At 43.4% G+C, this 18528-nt stretch overlaps 1 protein-coding gene across 1 annotated transcript; it reads left to right on the forward strand.

Annotated features, from left to right (window-relative positions):
- The first annotated feature begins 7967 nt into the window (after positions 1 to 7967).
- Positions 7968 to 17408, forward strand: olfml3a (olfactomedin-like 3a). Its single transcript, XM_069660909.1, has 3 exons — positions 7968 to 8078; positions 11132 to 11444; positions 16624 to 17408. The coding sequence occupies exons 1-3, from the start codon at positions 7968 to 7970 to the stop codon at positions 17406 to 17408; spliced, it is 1209 nt and encodes a 402-aa protein (XP_069517010.1).
- The last annotated feature ends 1120 nt before the right edge of the window (positions 17409 to 18528 follow it).

Here is an 18528-nt window from a genome sequence, read left to right on the forward strand (position 1 = left end):
TGTCACCATTGGTCTTGCTTACTTTTGTAGGTCATATAGATGCATCAGTATTAATTTCTGTCTGTTTCATAACCACCAAAAAACTCCTCACAGGAGCTTTGAATAGAGGGCGATAAAGTGAAAATAACTTCTTCACATATCTTCTGATCTTTGAGAATCTCAAACTTAAAGGAAAACATATTTAACAATATGTTTTATCAGGTTCATGACTTTTCCTGCTTTTATAAGAATTGCTGATTAGCTTTATTTTAAAATGACAAAATGTTTCAGAAGTCTGCAACAGAAAATATTGTTTGTTTGTAGCAGAAACACCTTTAAATACACTTTTTAATCTGTGATACCTCAGCTTAATCTGAATACATCCATGTGCGTTTCCGTTATTGAGTTGTGAAACAGTTTGATGATAAGAAGTCCAGAGGGTTCCTGGTTCGGACGTAGGGGGCCCTCTGTGTGCATGTTCTCCCTGTGCATGCGTGGGTTCCCTCTGGGTACTCCGGCTTCCTCCCACAGTCCAAAGACATACTCGTTAGGTTCATTGGTGACTCTAAAATTGGCTGTATGTGTGAGTGTGAAAGGTTGTCTGTCTCTGTAATTGACAGGTGATCAGTCCAGGGTGTAACCCCGCATCTCGCCCAATGACGGCTGGGATAGGCTTCAGCCCACCTGCAACCCTGAACAGGATAATGCTGCTGTTCCCCTCACTCTTTTATAATTAAACAGTCTTTGGTGGTTATGAATATTGGATCCACTGTATGTCTGTGTCGCCCCCTAGTGTCTGACCAACCTGTGGCATCCAACTTATTAACTAAATGAAATGTTTCATATGTTATTGTGTATTTTGTGACCTTTTGATTAACAGTTTGTGCCAGACTCATTTTGTTTCATATGTTTGTTAATTTAAACTCTTTAATTTCTCTGCTCCTCAGGCTGTATAAAGCTAAACCCCCCCTCCTCTCCATGCAAGCAGATCTGTAATTGGTCAAAACATGGCTCGTTAAATTAAACCGAGCTTGCAGCTTTAATGATCTTTCTATCTGACACCTTTCCAACTGAGGTTTTGTGGATTTTTCCACTCACCAACACCGAAACGTTCTTCCATTTTTCTGTTCTAATAAGGTCAGAAGTGGAGGAAAACAGTGTGGTTTCTCGCTGATTATTGTTGTAATTTTTACACATGAAGTAGTGGGCTCTGTGGGACCCCAAACAATGAAGAAGCAAAGCCAATTCCAGCATTAAAAAAAAGCATTGATAATGTCTCCTGTTCCTGTGGGGACCGTTTCTGATCCAAACCACGATGGAGCCGAACACGCTGACCGTCAGACGTGGACCAGAACCAAGAACATTAACGCTTGGACTGAATTTAAGAACAATTTTGAGATACTTGTGGTTCCTGAGTATTTTCATGTCCTGCTACTTTATACTTCTATTAAAGGGGAATGTTGCCCTACTCGTTCTATTTTTGTTTTCAGATCATGTTTTACATAAAACATCAACATGAACAGAGAAGATTAGATCACAACACTTTTGTGGCCTTTCACAAAAACACAGTAGCAGAGTTGACTGAAGCCTCTTTCACACGTGTTATGTTTCCCTGACATTGTCCGGGTGGGCTGCATGTGTGAAAGCAAATTCTTCACCCTGACTTTATGCAGACTTTTTCCGAAACCAGAAGAGCAACACAAAACAGGATGAGTAAAAACATCCGCGGTTGAAGAAGAAGGATCATTTACCAGATGATAATATCAAAGATGTCTAAAAATCGGAGAGAGGAGAAGATTCAGGAGCTTCAGGCTGCGAGGGCCGATGCCCAAATTGGTCGTTAGTTGCGAGGAGCACAGTGTACTTTTTATATCGTCCACCCCGACTGTATGACAGGGAATATCTCCCTCTGTGAGGGACGTGTGCAAGAGGGCAAATTGTCAGGAGTGCATGTGTGAAAAGGGGCTAGGAAAAGAAGACATTTTCCCTCTAAATGTATCCATCCATCCATCACCGCTTATCCTGTTCAGGGTCTATCTATCCCAGCTGTCATTGGGGGAGAGGCGGGGTTACACCCTGGATTGACCACCTGTCAATTACAGAGACAGACAACCTTTCACACTCACACTCACACTCACACCTACGGGCAATTTAGAGTCACCAATGAACCTAACGAGCATGTCTTCGGAATGTGAGAGGAAGCCGGAGTAACCGGAGGGAGCCCACGCATGCACATGGAGAACATGCAAACTCTGCGCAGAAAGGCCCCCTTCCCTGTCAGCATATCATAAATTGGAGAATTAATGTCCCCAAAATAAGAGAAAAGTCCTCAAAAATAACAACAAAAATTTTGCATCACAACTTTCCTGCCCTGTAGATCACCTCAGGACCCCTCAGTTTTAACCTGTGACTCTTAGAGGGCCCTATCCCTTAGGTTGGGAACCATTATTTTAAACTAAACTGTGTTTTAAGCAGTTGAAACTATCTCCATCTTGACCAGCTACAGCAGCAATAATGCTGCTTAAACACTGATACAATCCTGTAGACAGTTTTTTCTGTTTTTACTTTTGATACTTTTACACTTTTTCTTTAGTTTATAACGCTGAGCTGTTTGTGCTTCCCTCTGTTCAAGTTTCATATAAAGAGCGATGCTGCCATCTTGTGGAAAACGTTCACAGCTCTGGGTGAGTAACTCTCGTCACATGTCCTGTCTCATCTTTCTCCTGTCTAAATGAAATCAATTTCTCCCGCCCTCGAACAAATGAGAGCAACAGTTTCACCCTCTCATCGCGCAGCAGCCTGCAGCTAAAAGGTTACGAGGCTTCAGTATGCCGATGCTTCGCGGGGCACAATGGATCCTGGATGATGCTCTGCCCTTTGATCACATCACACAACTCAACGGTGCAATTAAGCCGATAATTAATAATAGATTAGAGTGGCAGCAGGGTGAGACGCACGCTTCATATCGATTCAGCGGAATGGGGAAAAAAAAGGGGATAAAAGTGTAATTACTCACATCAATCAAAAAGTATGATTGAACCAAACCTCCGGGGCATAAACACACACACACACACACACACACACACTGTTTACAGCCTGTCAGTGCCCCCGCCTGCCAGCTCCAGACAGGTAATGTGTTCAGATTAGATCAAACTCCAGGTAAAAGCAGCTGTACCACTCTGTTACCATGACACCACTCACAGGCTGGTCCACAGGCATAAAAATAGACCGGGTGTGGGTGGGTCGGGGAGGGGCTGCGGTTCAGTCCAGGACTTGGGGAGATGATAGTGGGCAGCAGACAATCAAAAACCAGGAGCGTGATTACAGCTCAGTCATTAGGCGGCTGGAGTGTCTCTGGAACAGGCCTTCAATCAAACTTTGATGATGCAGCAACAAGCCGCACGCCGGGAACTTTCCTCGCTCTGTGAAGTGTGCTCCTCGAGTGTGTGCATAGTCTGAACTTTTGAGACAGAGAGCTGATTGGAGAGCGTCTGCAGGAAGTGGCTGCTAATGTTTCTTTTTCAAAATCAATCAGACTTGGAACAACAACAAAGCAATGCACAACTGCAGAAATAAGGCGAAAAGAGATGAAAGATGGCTTCAAAGATACGCAGAGGAACAGCAAAGAGACGATAAAAATGAGAGATGCAACACATCCACAAAGAGACAAAGAAGCACCACAAAGAGATGCGAAACTAAAAGCAATAACAAACAAAAACAACTAAAAACAAATGCAAACTGTCTAAAAAGAGATGCAAAAAGACCATAAAGACACACAATGAGCAGAATGAGATGCAAAACAACTAGAAAGAGATGAAACACCAACTTAAAGCAATAACAAAGGACTGAGAGGAGTTGCAGAACAACTAATAAGAGACACAAAACGTCCACAAAGGGATGCAAAAAGACGTGAAAAAGACGCAACTGACCACAAAAATTAACAACCACAAACACTCGAAACAATTAAAAGGAGAGCCATTACGACCACTCAAAGACACAGATATCTTAAAAGAGGCAAAAAAAGCTTCAGAGATGCAACACAACCACAAAAAGACACAAAACGACTAAAAAGAGATGCAAAATGAATGAAACCAGATGCAGATTTACTAAAAAGAGATACAAACCCACCTGATGGAGATGCAAAACAACTAATAAGAGAAACAAAACGTCCACAAAGAGATGCAAAATGACTTAAAATAGACGCAAAGACACACAAAATGACCATATTAACAGGCAAAACAACTAGTTATATTCCCTGTTGTACCATGGGGGTGAAAGTAACTGCAGAGAGATACAAAAAGACATGAAAGCTGCAACACAACCACAAAGAGACACAAAATGAAGATGTAAAAGGTCTAGAAGGACTTGCAAAACAAATTTTTAAAAAAGATGCAAAACCATCTGGATGAGAAAGGACTAAGAGGAGATGAAAAGAGACGCAAAAAAACAGATGCATGGACTTAAAAGACATGCAAACCTATACCTGATAGAGATGCTACACGACTGAAAGGAGATGCAAAACAAGTAAAAACAAATGCAAAATGTCTAAAAAAGAGATGCAAAACAAGCTTAAAGGCTCACAAATTGCACATCAAATACGAAAAAGAGACACACAACTACCACAAAAAGATGCAAAACAAATGAAATCTACAAGACATGCAAAACAACTAGACAGAGGTGCAAAACAACAACAAAGAAACACAAAAGGACTAAACAGATTCAGTGCTGGAGCGTCATTTGTGGCCTTTTTGTGTCTGTTTGTGTTTTCAGGGCGGATCTGCCTTTTACTTACCTCTGTCCAGGTGTCCTTTTGTTATTTCTGTCCCTGTCTGTGGACTATGTAGAGTTACAAACATATATGTAACAATACTAACATTTACTTAGCCATAAATCACACAGTAGACACACAGAGTAAAAAGTGTAACCATGGATAACATGCAGTTTCTTATTGCAGAGCAAAACAGTTTCTAAACTTGCCGGGGTGAAAGGTCACGTGTTGTCAGTCAGCGTGATGGCTGTGTAATTTAAACCCTCATGCACTGTTGCTCCTGCAGATAATACACTGTTCACTGTTCACTCAAATCACAGCCGTGCAATCTCCGTCCAAGCAGCAGTGAAGTGCTATCGATTAATTCAAGCTGTCAATGAGGAAGTGCAGCTTTATGCTCGAGCCAATGAGAGCGATCAGCTGTGAGCACCGGCGAAGCCACAAACGTCTTACTGTTGTTTAATGGAGCAAATTCTCTCTTGGTGCAAGTCCCACTGTTGTTTGTTTTAGCTTGTTGATTGTAGCTCTCTCTGTTTTAACACCTTTCCTAAAAATCCATTCTTATAAATGTGTTTTTCAGAGTTTCCTTCAGTATTCTGGCATCTTTCCTTTGATTTACGAACCTTTCATCACCTCAATGTGCAGTTTTCTTTCTTTATGATGATGATCTTCTGCAAAAACAGATACAAATCACATTTTTATGGGCGCACAGATATCACAGTTTCTTTTAACTTCACTACATCGTGAATTTTTACTCTTCACTTACTCATTTAAAGTGTGATGTTTATCTGTCTTTGGATATGAACTCTGTTTTTCCAGTCCACACAGGAAGTGGTGATGTTTTACGTCGTGTACAGACATGGAGGCAAATGAGGCTTTCTTCTACAAAGGTCTGAAGAATATCGACCTCTGTTTACAAAGAGGAGCTAATGAGGTCTGTTCTCCTGCACTGTGCTGTGATCACTTGCTCATATAACAGTGGAGTGACTCATCAGGGTGTGTTGGTATTTGTGTTTTATAATGTGTTTATACTGAAAGCATTTTATAAGAGAAGAAAAGTCTGATTGTGTAGTTTGAAAAACATCCAAAGCACAGAATGTGTGGACACTTTTATATGCGGCGTCGTTTTCCACGAATGAGCTCATTTTTATTTTTTTAAACATTACTTTAGTGTGCGCCTCTTATTAACTTTTAAAGTGCTTATCTCTTCGTTCTCTTTGGCAGCACCTACGAGTTTGTTTCTTCTTCTTTGGATTTTCACTTCTTGTTGAAGTTGTATCTGTAGTCATCCATCTTTTCTTTGTTTGTTCAGCCATAGTAGATTACTGTTTACTCGCAACACTTGCAGAGAGCGGAAAAGCAGCTGCGTAGCTCCGCCTACCCTCTCTGGCAGACCGACCACTGCTGGCTGATGGAAAACACGTCACTAACTGGGCGCCGCTTGAATTAACAGACATTTATTTACATCTTTAAATAACATATAAGTAAAATAACCTGAAAAAAGAGTTCCCCCCCCCTCGTCTTTTGTCCAAGAAAACTAAGAAAAGTTCTCAGTAAAAAGGCCGTCAGAGAACAAAAGTTGTTAAATCCATGTGTGATTTCACAATAACTGTCATGATGAAGATAAAAAATAAATGTGCAACTTTAGTATATATTGACTTTCATTGTGCACAAAATGCAAAAATGAGAAACCCCCCTCCTGCAACAGCCCTCAAAACGTCGTCTTTCCACCATTAACAGATTTAAAAAACTAAATAACAAACAAAATTGAACTACACTGAACAAAAATGAAAAGTCAGCCTTTGTTTGTGCTCCCACTTTTCCACCAGGTGATATAAAATCTTTTTTCTGTGAACACAAAACTCTGCTCTCAAATTTTAACTAAATGTTTGAACTCCTGAGAGTGTGCACTTCCTGTTTGCAAACACAAACTAACCTCCTGACAGGTGCTGCATATAAAGATGCTGATTAAAAGCCTGATTATCACACAGGTGGGCTTTGAGCTGTTCACAGTAAAAGGCTGAAATGAGCAGTTTTATCCAGCAGCACAGGAAGAATTCTTCTCACGTCTTAAATGCAGGACTTTCACTTGTAAAAGAATATTTTTTGGAGCGTGGAATTAGTATTTTTAAGAGATGTGGACTTGAGACTTGGTGACTTGGACTCGAGTCGACTCGAGTCACTGTTTTGATGACTTGCGACTTGACTTGACAAAAAAATAAATTACTTGAGATTCGACGTGACTTGAGGCATGATGACTCGGATGACTTGTGTGTGTTCATAAGTTTGAATGTTCGCTGTTAAATATAAAATGATATAATTCACTGTTGTCAAGTTTCTGTCTAACTATCAAGTGTGTATGCAGCGCAAACTGGGAATCATGATTGGACGACTCAAAAAGGAGGACTGGCTGTCAGTCAAACTCCTCGCTATGGCAACACGTAACATCAACGCCCCCAAAGAGAAGCCTCATCAGTCGTACTCGTTACTACTCAACACGGTCTCAGAGCAGACCATCATCATGGCTGCGTCTGAGCCAAGATAAAACAGATACAATTCACAGTCATACTTTGTGAACAGGTTTTATAAATTGGCCAATAACATAATTATTAGACGAGCTGCTAACACCTTGTGTTTTCTCTTTATAAAGACCGGACACTACAGGTAAGAGTGCTGGATCATGAGAGAAAAAAAGTGACTTGACTCAACTTGACTTGACTTACCCAAGAAGAAATGACTCGAGACTTGCTTGAGACTTGGACCAAATGACTTGAGACTTACTTGGGACTTGAGCAAAGATGACTTGGTCACAACACTGGTATTTTTCCTCCAGGTAAGGATCTGGATACTTTCTCCTCTACTCGTTGACTAAACTCTTTGTGCGACTTGGTTATGACAGTGTGTACAACATGTGCAACAAACACACATGCCGCGCACAGAGCGAGAGCAGCACATTCACGTTGTGAGGACAGAGAGCGGTAAGAGGCTCAAGGCTCCTCCCTGAGAGTTTGTGAAAACATTCCAGCAAAGTGAGGGCAGTCAAAGAATCAGAAACTCTCAGAGCGGCCTCTCACTCTCTCTGTCCTTCTGACACGACTTACTCACACTTGGTGCAAGAGTTTCAAAGTGGACAGATCTGCAGGGGAACACGTCAAACCTGAGGAATCCTGTAAAAGCTGGACGGACAAAGAGACTCAGCTGTCACATTGATCGGCTCACAATGAAGCCGGTGTTTGTCCTTCTTGTTTCCACTGCCTGGACTTTGACTGCAGCTCAGTATTACTACCAGGGGCTGATGGATTATCTGGAGAACAGGCTGTTGGCTATCGAGGTAAGAAGAAACACGTCTTTAAATGACCCATAATAAGTGATCAAAACAGTGTCGCCTTCCATGCATTAAATGACTCTCTGCAGTCATTAAAAAATTAAAATATCGGTGGATATTCTCGTCCTTCTGATTGCCTCCTCCTCCTCCTTTTATGTGAATTTAATATCTTAACTAATGCGTTCCAATTAATGCAATCTCTGCTCAGCTCATCAACTTTGCAGGGGCCTCTGGGGGAATATCAGCCGATGCATGCAACACGCAGTTTCTGTCCGACAACATTACAATTTCTCCAGCCTTTCAGACAATGACACATCCGTAATGAGTACAAGCTCGACCTTTTTGCTGCCATGGCTCCAAACAACACAACAGCCTAATAGAAAGATGCGTTCTGCAAAGGTAGGATGAAGCTGCGTTACAACAAAGAGCCCGAGGGAAGGGAATGAAATTACACAGGGTTCAGTTTGTGCTTTAAAGGGAGGTGAGAGACGGCAAAGGAAGATGTGATATGAACAGCAGGAGTAAATTCAGTGAGCTAATTTAAATAAGTCTTTTAATGTTTCTTTGAGTGAATTTTCAGAGTTGGGGTTTTCCTGTTTCATCAAATGTTGCTGCAAACGTGAAAACGACAATCTTGGGGCGGTTAACCGCATGAAATGAATTGTCTATTTACAGCTAAATCCGGCTCCCTCGCCCCCCTGTGGCTTCCCTCATGTCTCATTTCCAATATGCTGGCTCGGCTGCTGCATTGATGTGAACACGCAAGAATCATCAGCAAGTTTTCATTGAACTTTCATTTCCATTCGACCACGAGGCCCACAGCAAGCAGAGAGGGAGAAAATGAAACCGAGGCGGACGAGACGGCGGAGAGGCCGTCAGTTATTACATTTTGCTCTGAATAATTTACCTGTCAGCCCGAGTGTCACTACGCTGATCACACTCACGGCTGTTTTGGTGATATGATAAGGCTGTGATTGATTTCATTCTACCATCCGGGATTTCTTATGATAGGCAACAAGACTATGGTCCAATCCCAAATCCCCCCCTTGGCCCTACCTCTTTTTTTTTTTCCAGAGTGATCTGAATCAGGTGGTTTAAGATCAGAGCTGCACGGTGTAGGGGTTAAAATTCTTCAGACACCACTTACAAAGTCATATTTTTTGAGTTTCACACATGCAACATGGAAAGAACTGTACAGTCAGTCACAAAGTGTTGTGTATGCTGTTCCGTTGACATTGTGAAAAGCCATTTGTCTGAATTGCTCATTATGACAAACCAAGAATTATGAAAGAATTATATATTGTTGGAAAGGAAGGAAGTTTGCATGTTCTCTCCGCGCTGGTCTCCGTCATGCTCGTTAGGTTCGTAGGTGACTCTAAATTGCCCGTAGGTGTGGGTGTGAGTCTGGCGACCAGTCCAGGGTGTACCCCGCCTTTCACACAGCTGTGATAGGCTCCAGCCCTCCGCGACCCTGAACAGGATAAGCGGTATAGATAATGAATGGATGGAAAGGAAGATATGGGCTTCTTTTCCAGCAATTGTCCATGTTAACAGTTCTCTGTTAGCAAAGCATTCTGAGAATTAAACTCTACCAATCAGTCTGAAGTCTGCATATTTAAAATGCTCCATATCAAGAGCATGTTGGAGGAGGAGCCATTATGGCTGCACAGTTCCTAGTTCAAACCCGTTTAGGACATTGGGGGTCTTTCTGTGTGGAGTTTGCATGTTCTCCCCGTGCATGAGTGGGTTCTCTCCGGGTACTCCGGCTTCCTCCCACAGTCCAAAGACATGCTCGTTAGGTTCATTGGTGACTATAAAATTGCCGGTAGGTGTGAGTGTGAGCTTGTCTGTCTCTGTGTGTCAGCCCTGTGATTGACTGGCGATCAGTCCAGGGTGTAACCTCACCTCGCGCCCAATGACAGCTGGGATAGGCTGCAGCCCCCCCCTTGCGACCCTGAACAGGATAAGCGGTATAGATAATGGATGGATGGAGACAAATATACACCCTACCCTAAAAGCAGCAGGCAAAGTGATGGAATTGGGATTGAGCCTACTAGCCAATCTGTGAGGCTTAGCTTTGGCATAGAGATTATATGAGCTAAATGCTAACATCAGCATGCTAACATGATCACAATAGAAATGCTTACATGCTGATGTTTCCTAAACACAACATGCAGTTGAGGCAGTAGTTTTGAACATATTGGGTCATAGAATTAAAGTCACTCTAACAGGCGTCAATGTAGCTCAGCGGTTAAGGCGTGCGGCCCATGTTCAGAGGCTATCGTTCTCGATGTGGCAGCAACTCCCACCCTGAGCCCTCTGCCGCGTGTCATCCCTCACTCTCTCTTCCCCTGTTTCTGACACTGTCCTCGGTCCTCTCAGTAAAATAAAAAGGCCAAAAAATATCTTTAAAATTTTTTTTTCTCTCTGACAAGGAAACACGCAGAAACATTATTATTAATTTGGAGTCATGTTGGCGAATATCTACTGACTATTAGTTCTGTATTCGTGTCCATCACTATGCTTTAGGGCAAGTGCTGAATGTGTCTCTGCTGCTGGGTGCTGAGCAGGTAGTGTGTAGGCTTGTGGGTTTGCAGGACGCCTAATCTGGGAACCGTGACTGTCTGTACACGTTTTCGTGCCAATCCATCCAATAGATGTTCAGGCATGGACACTTTGTCTTGCTGGTAATCTCAGAAAGGTCAGAGGATGAATACATTCAGCAAGATTCGTCCTCCTGGGATCTCGACAGCCTGTGCGAGATTTTAGGAAATTCCATTCTTAGGTTGTTGAGATATTTTCATCTAGGGATGCTAATGTTGGCACATCTTTCACTTTTGTACAGACTACAATATTCCAGCAACTACTGGATGTGATTTGTGCTAGCATGCTACAATAAATCCTGCTCAACATAAACTTGTTAGCATTTAGTGTAACGCACCTCTGGGCCTTAGAAAAGCCTCACAGAGCTGCTAGCATAGCTGCAGAGTCTTTATCTTGTTGCTAGCTTATAAACCTCAGGCATAAAAATAATCCTTCACATTTCTATGCTCTGCCAGGATCGTATGCAGTTCTGGCACGAACAGTCCCATCGCTACCACACAGAGCTGCAAGATTTCAAAAAGCTCACTGCTGAGGCCATCGACGCACTGAGCAAGGAGCACAGCCTGCTGTTCAAAGACCTGGACGGAGCCGGACATCGAGTGGACCGGGTGGAGCGGGAGATGGACTACGTGGAGACCAACACTTCGCCTCGGGCCTGTGCGAATAAAGCAGACAAGGTGGTGGAGCAGGGAGCCTGGGGACTGCAGGAGAGCAGAGGAGAGGAAGAGGCGGAAGAAGAGTGGGAGGAGGTGCATTCAAAAGTCTCTGGTGAGCTGCAGGGAAGTACACACACACTTTGTTCTCTGCAGGATAGCTCTCTTTTTCATTCATGACAGCCCTGGCACAGTCTACACCCACACTATACAGTAGCTTAGTTAGTTACAAGAAGCATTACACATCAAACAAGGCACTGTACAACCACTTTTACAGAGGCGCTGTCTTGGAAAAGCCGCTGGAAAACTGGAAACAAACACGGTGCTGTTACAACTCATTTAAAGGACGAGCTTTGAGTCAGTCGGACGTCATGTTTTCCAGAAACTGTGGCTTGATGCAACTCATTTATTTGAGCAGAGCCCCTCCTCTGTTTGAGCTGTTGAGCAGAGAGTTTGTCTTAATAATCTTCAGATCCCACGACGTGCTGCTGCAAACAGATATAACTGCTGCACTGAGTCATTTGTTTGGCTAATACAGTAAATTAGAACAGAAAGTTTTTTTAAGTTACATGAAACACACAAGACTTTATATTGTCAGATTTCACTTACGAAGGAGATAGACTCGCTTTTAACTACGCATCCGCGTGTGTATGATGGCCGCCACGCATTCTTTACGTCTGTTTGGAGCGTCGGCTGTGCACGTCCTTGAAAATTAACGCTACACGTACACAACAGTGTGCACATGAACAGTAGGGCAGTGTAGGGCAGAGGGGATGTGACAGAGTCAACACAGCAGCAGGGACAACAATGGTTTTGAAGACAAGCTAATAGACCAAGTGCGCAATTATCCACATCTGTACGATGTGTCATTGCCACTGCACAGAGACAAACATGCCTGTCAAAACAGCTGGAGACAGAAGTCGCCGTGGAAACCTGCAAAACTAAATGGAAACAGCTCCAGGACCGTTACGTCCGTGCACAGAGGAACGTATTTGAGAAACAGAGTGGGGGCCAACGGTGTGTTCTGTCCACCAAACACACAAAAGCTTTTTCTGCCGCGATCTCAGAATTAACATCATAGTAACCTCCTTGAGTGTCGCCACGTCTGTTGTTTGCATCCCGCATGTACGGAAGTTGCAAACAGCCTGAGCTCTCTGGACCGCCCTCTAGAGGTATCCTCCAGTTACACACGCAGTGCATTGACAAGTACGTGAACAATTACGTTCATAACGCAGCCGGTCGTTTACGCGAATGCAAGGTTAAAAAGCAAGAATATCTCCGGCCTTAAGCGTACTGTGAGGTGTTTTAAACTGAAATGAATATTGATGCCTCTTTATGACCTAAAACAGCAAACAAAACCATCAGGAAAATTATTAACTTTTTCTGTGTAGTTCTTTTGACAAAGTGATTTACAGCACAATGCCTAAACAGCCTTTGATTACATTTTCCACAGTGTGTGATACAGTAAGTTACGGAGCCCCCTAAGGGGTTTTTTTTTTGCGTTCCCTCGCAATACTTTTGAGTTACCTTACCAATACTTTTTTCTCTTCTGGTCCTTCTGAGCCATATACTTTCGCTCAGCCGCTCCCAGCGCAGCAGAACGGATCAGCTCATTGAATTTTACTTTCAACTGGACATTACGGATGCTGATATAGTACTACTGCTCAATAGGGATGGTCATGCAATTAGTGAAAGTAAACTTAAACGAATTCTTCGATCAAGAGGTCTCTCCAGAAGAAAGCAGTACGTTAATCTTCAGGAAGCTGTCGTCTTCATTCATGAACAGTTACTGTACTCAGGATGACTGCATGGATACAGATGGATGTATACCAAATGTAGAGAGTAAGAAAAGAGGATGTTCGTGTGATTTTGAGAGAGCTGGATCCCAGAGGGGTTACTTAAGACTCAGTGTGCTACGTATATTCTGTATGAAAGTATTAACACATTAAAGCTGTCATGGCACAAATATAAAAAAGATAACATGAACAATGTTTATTGTAGCAACAATTTACATGTGTGACTTCAGGCCAGGGCACCTCAATGGGCAGTGCTAATCCACTCCAGCGGAAGTAAACATAGGGCTCACGAGGAACGGAAGGGGAAATAAGTATTGCGAGGTAACGCAAAAGTCTTCCTAAAAAAAAACTCTGGCCATGACCCTTGGGGGGCTCCGTAGTAAGTAGTAAAAAAGAGGTAGGATAAGATTTTATGTTAGAAAATACAAAGCATGAATGTACAGGACAGGATCAGCAAGAAATAAGGAGCTGCCAAAATCGCTGAAAAAGTTTCTCACACTTGCTTTTGTGTGCACAACAGCAACAGATCTATATTTATGTGTGTAATTGGTTCCAAAAGCTAAATCCACAAATGGCGGAACATAAAATCCCTTTGTTACCATTTGTACAGACTCAAAGCAAATGAAAAACGTATTGATTCCTTCATTACTCTCGCTTAATATGACAATCAATAACACGTAAATCCAGGAGTTATGCAGTAATATCAGGAACGCTCTGCTCAGAATCCTAATGCTTGTCATGCTCAAAGTAATCAAGGTACATTTCTCTCATTCCGACATTTCAATACAAAGCAGACGACGGCACAAAGACCTTTTCTTTTATTCTCTGTGTATTAAACCTCTTGTTCATGCTGGAGCTGCGTCTGTGCCGCAGAGAGCAGGGACAGGAAGCTGCCCTGAAGCTGCGGCGTTACCCTGCATGCTCATGTTCGCAGGAGTGAGCTGTGCACACAGTGAGCCATTGTGAAGGTCTGTGAAGTGACCCAAAACCAACCTCAGCGCATTGTGGGGACCCATTTCAGATTCATAAACCTGATGCTGATTTCGCCGCAGGACGGCGTCAGGGGGGACGTCGTTTGTTCGTGTGTTTTACTGAAAGCTTTCATATTAACCTGAAGCATCTGTGTGCTGCACTAATTCTTCCTCTAATTACGAGCCTGTGTGTCCTATTTCCCCCTCGCTGCTTTGAATTTGCCTTCATTTGGAGAGCCAGATATCGACTGCTGAGGGCCGCTTAATGTTTTCTAAATGTGAGCTTGCAAATAACATTTCAGTGGAGTAATGGCAGCTCACTGAATCAGGCTAATGGGACACATTGTGTCAGCCGGGCACATAAATCTGAATTAAATGATTATAATTATATCAACTTCACACCTGGGAAATATTTTTATAATAATTGTGTCATTTTGTACAATTATTGGACATAAAATTTGAGGGGCAGGAGCCTTAACGTACAATTTTTCTTTTACTTACCATTGAGAGGCTTTAAAGGAGCAGTTCACCCCTGGAAAAAGCCGCTGTCAGCCAAAGCTGGTGTTCTGTGTAATCGATAGAAGCAATAACATTTGAAGTTGGCGCCATAGCTGTGGACAGCTTGTGGTTTCACCCATTCTACATTCCTACAACACCCAGCATGCATTGCGCCCCTGCCTCTGAAAGGAACGGCCCAGTGAGAGAGGCTGGAGTGAAATACTACCGTTTAGCTGCAGGCAGCGGCTCAGAGCGGAAATACAACGAGAATATGCCGGTGGATCGTCTAAACAATCTTCGTGTCTGCAGTCTACATTTCAAACCTGACGATTGTGAACGAGACATGGCATCGGAGGTGGGCGTCCTAGATTGAGGAAGTGTAGTTTAGCAAGCTCCATGGTGAATGCGATTTCACTCTGTGCCTTTGGAGGACGCTTTCTGCTTCTCCAATAGGCCCTGGAAAACCTCCGCCGGACTACGTAAAACGTGTCATCTGGCGGAGGTTTTCCAGGGCCCATTGGAGAAGCGGAAAGCGTCCTCCAAAGGCACAGAGCGTAATCGCATTTTTTTCCTTCCATAATGGCATCAGCTCGCCATAATAGCATGATAGGACTGAGGTTGAAAATCAGCGAAATGGCCCTTTAAAGCGCCTGAAAACTTGGCTTCAAATCTTTGAAGCCAAGTTTAAAAGATTGATAAAACATCCTTTGGTATTTATTTTGAAGAGTTCAACACCACTGAGCTCTGATCTAGTCTGTCAGGACTGTCTGGTTATGTTTCTACAAGACTGACAAAGGCCCTTCAGCGTGAGCATACAACCAACAGCTGTCATTACATTTTGACTCAAGAGTCGCTCCGTGTGACTCCATGTCTTGCTGCTCTGATACAGCAAGCATTGAAATAGAGTTTCACGCACATTACGTCAAAATTCAGCCCCATATATGTGTCTTTACATGAACAGGATCACCACTAGAGTTAGGAATAAAGGTCTTTGGGTTTGCACAGCTGCACAGCATGACTTTGGAACAACTGGAGCCGCAGATCAGAGCGGTTTAAGGCCTTCTTTCTTTCCCATCTGCTTCTAACTACAAGGGATGAGGTCCTTTATGAACAAACATGTCTGCCAAAGTAAGAACAGTTCTGTTATTGGAGAGATTACTGTTCTTGTACTTGGCTATCTTGTCTCTTGGTTGGAAAAGTGAGTTTCAAGACTATAAAGCTTCCACATATTTTGATGTATTTCTGAGTGGAACAGACAGAAAGGACATCGCCCTGTGAATTTGATTGGTATGGTTAAAAGTTGGCGTCTTAAAAAGCACAAGTTGGTGAGGTCCCGATGGTGTACACTTACAGGACTGGAGCTGCTGCTGAAGCGGTCGACTGTAAAATACTTTGCACTTAATCTGGAGCTGTCACAGACACCACTTTCCTCGAAGAGAATCAATTACAGCCCGGAAAGTGAAAAGTTTTGAGGCGGCGACCACCCAAAGACATGGGGGCGTACCTTTTTTTCCCCCCGCTAGCTTGGTAATGAATCCTTGCTTTGTGCCACTTAAAGTGAGAGATTGATTGATGGAAGGACCGCGGAGTTCATGAAAATGTTGGTTGAAATTGGATGGTTCAACCTGCAAGAACAGGTCATATTTAGTTTTACAAGAAGAAAGCATGGATGGATTGATTTTAAGAGCACAATTTTAGCATGGATGTGACTGCACAGTTTGCTAAAATCCACCTCCAAACAGCGATTGTCCAATTACAACTGTATCTTGTGGTTGGTGGACTGTGTTGTTTGAATCAGCCTGATTCTCTCCAAGTTCAATCATCAATTCAAGAGATTAACGACTGTGAGAACAAGAAGACATGTGGTTCTTTGACAAAATGTTTGATGTACTGGCAAGAAAGATCACCTAAACCTCTTGGCGCACAGCAACAGTACAGCAAAAACTCGATTGTGAACATGACCTTTCGCTCGTATTTCTCAAGCACAAAAACATTTTTCTTCTTCTCTTTTTGTTCTCTTTCTCTGCAGACTGTGTGGAAATCCTCTCTGGCATCAGATCAGTGAAGATCCTGAAGAGAGTGGGCAGTCCCAAGGGCATGTGGACCAGAGACCCCAGATCGTCCAAGGTCTACGTCTTTAATGGGACATCAGGGGATGACATCTACCAGTTCAACTCTGTGCGAGACTTTTCCAGCTCTCCTGGCGTCTCCAGCAGCAGACAGATCAGGCTTCCCTCTGACTGGAGCGGCCCTGGCAGCGCTGTTTATAACGGCTCTTTGTACTACATCCAGCAGGAGGATAAAACAGACCTGCACGTGGTGAAATACAACCTCATGAGTGGGTCAATCACAGATATTGCCATGTTCCCTGTGGAGGGCCGAGCAACCGTTTACAACCTCAATCCAGAGATTGTTGCCGACCTTGCAGCGGACGACGAAGGCCTCTGGATCCTCTATGCTGCCAGCGAAAGTGAACCAAACATCCACCTCGCAAAAATGGACCCTGCAACACTAGATATCGAAGAAATCTGGGACACCCGGTGCCCACGGGAGAACGCAGAGGCCGCTTTCATAGTCTGCGGTACCGTCTATGTGGTTTACAACACCCGCCTGGCCAGCCGGTCCCGGGTTCAGTGCCTCTTCGACGTCAACGACATGGTGATCAGCGAGGAGGCTCCACTGCTCTACTTTCCCAGGAGGTACGGAGCCCACGCAAGTCTGAAATACAACCCCGAGGAGAAGCAGCTCTACGCCTGGGACGACGGATACCAAATCATTTACAGACTGACCATGAAAAAGAAACTCCTGGTTTGACAGCAGGGAAGTGATGTCATGTTTCCACAAGCAATGATAAAAACATACGAGCGGTTTGTCTTTCAGTAGCCTTGGGACTCTTCACTCGCGGTAGATTTAATATCAAAGACTGTGTATAAGAAGCTGACGTAGCCTCTTGGTTCAGTAAGTGCCTTAAAGAATGGTTTCTTTTTAATGGCCAGTATGGGGCAACTCCACTGGTTGCAACAGGAAGTCAATTGTTTGTAAGTCTACCAGAGAATGACCCTGTTTGTCAATGGATTTATTACTTTGGTAAACATCTTCCTAATGAGTTTATGGTGTCAATTTCTGGTTTCAAGTCTTATTCAATACATCCTGATGTCTTAGGCCGTGTTTCCCTGGTGGAAAATGTCGCTTTGCTCCCACCAGGTTGGAAGTAAGGTACTTCCACGGAAGGAGTTTAAGTATATCAGGGTCTTATTAATACAGTACTTTTTTTTAAGATATTTTTTTTACCTTGACATATTTCAGCTGCTGTCTTCCTGCAGTCTCCCTCAGAAGAGTCACGTGTGCCACCATTGGATCAGGGAGGCCATTGAGATCCGGAAATGGGCCCAAAGGACAGTGGGGACGAAGGGGCATTTATGTTGTCCCACACCTGTGATGCTGTTCTTAGCAGTGGGCGTGATCGTCCTGTCAAATCTCACAGGACGATCTGCATAAATCTGCATAAACAACAGCTGATAAGACATGTCACAACATCACGTGACTCTTCTGAGGAAGACAGCAGTCGAAACATGTCAATGTAAAAAAACACCTTAAAGTGGTCTCGTTTAAGAGAGCACTTTAAGGTGTTTTTAACAGTTGAATATTGTTACAATCAGCACCTTTGGTCCTGGTCTTTGGGTACAGACTGAAAGAACGAGATTGCGAATTCAAGCCACCAAAGTGAGTTTCCCTCGTAGCGTGGCCTGGCTCAGACTTAAAGAAAAAGGAAAGAGCTTGTTCACTTCTAGATTAGGACGTCTCCGAGGTGCCTTCCTTTGGAGGTTTTCTGGGCTTATCTAACTGGTGGGAGACGCCAGGATTGGCTGAGAATATGTTGAAGGGATTAGATATCTCATTTAGCCTGGGAATGCCTCGGGATCAATCAGGAGGA

This window comes from Semicossyphus pulcher, unplaced genomic scaffold, assembly GCF_022749685.1.
Source record: "Semicossyphus pulcher isolate SPU_LCO1_2020_fin unplaced genomic scaffold, fSemPul1.0.p SCAF_13, whole genome shotgun sequence".
In the NCBI taxonomy this organism is placed as follows: Eukaryota; Metazoa; Chordata; class Actinopteri; order Labriformes; family Labridae; genus Semicossyphus; species Semicossyphus pulcher.

Excerpts from the sequence above, each read along its gene's own strand:
- olfml3a (XM_069660909.1), top strand. The coding sequence starts at position 7,968 with ATGAAGCCGGTGTTTGTCCTTCTTGTTTCCACTGCCTGGACTTTGACT. Across the intron at positions 8,079-11,131 it reads ACAGGCTGTTGGCTATCGAG|GATCGTATGCAGTTCTGGCA; the intron begins GTAAGAAGAAAC and ends ATGCTCTGCCAG. Across the intron at positions 11,445-16,623 it reads GGTGCATTCAAAAGTCTCTG|ACTGTGTGGAAATCCTCTCT; the intron begins GTGAGCTGCAGG and ends CTTTCTCTGCAG.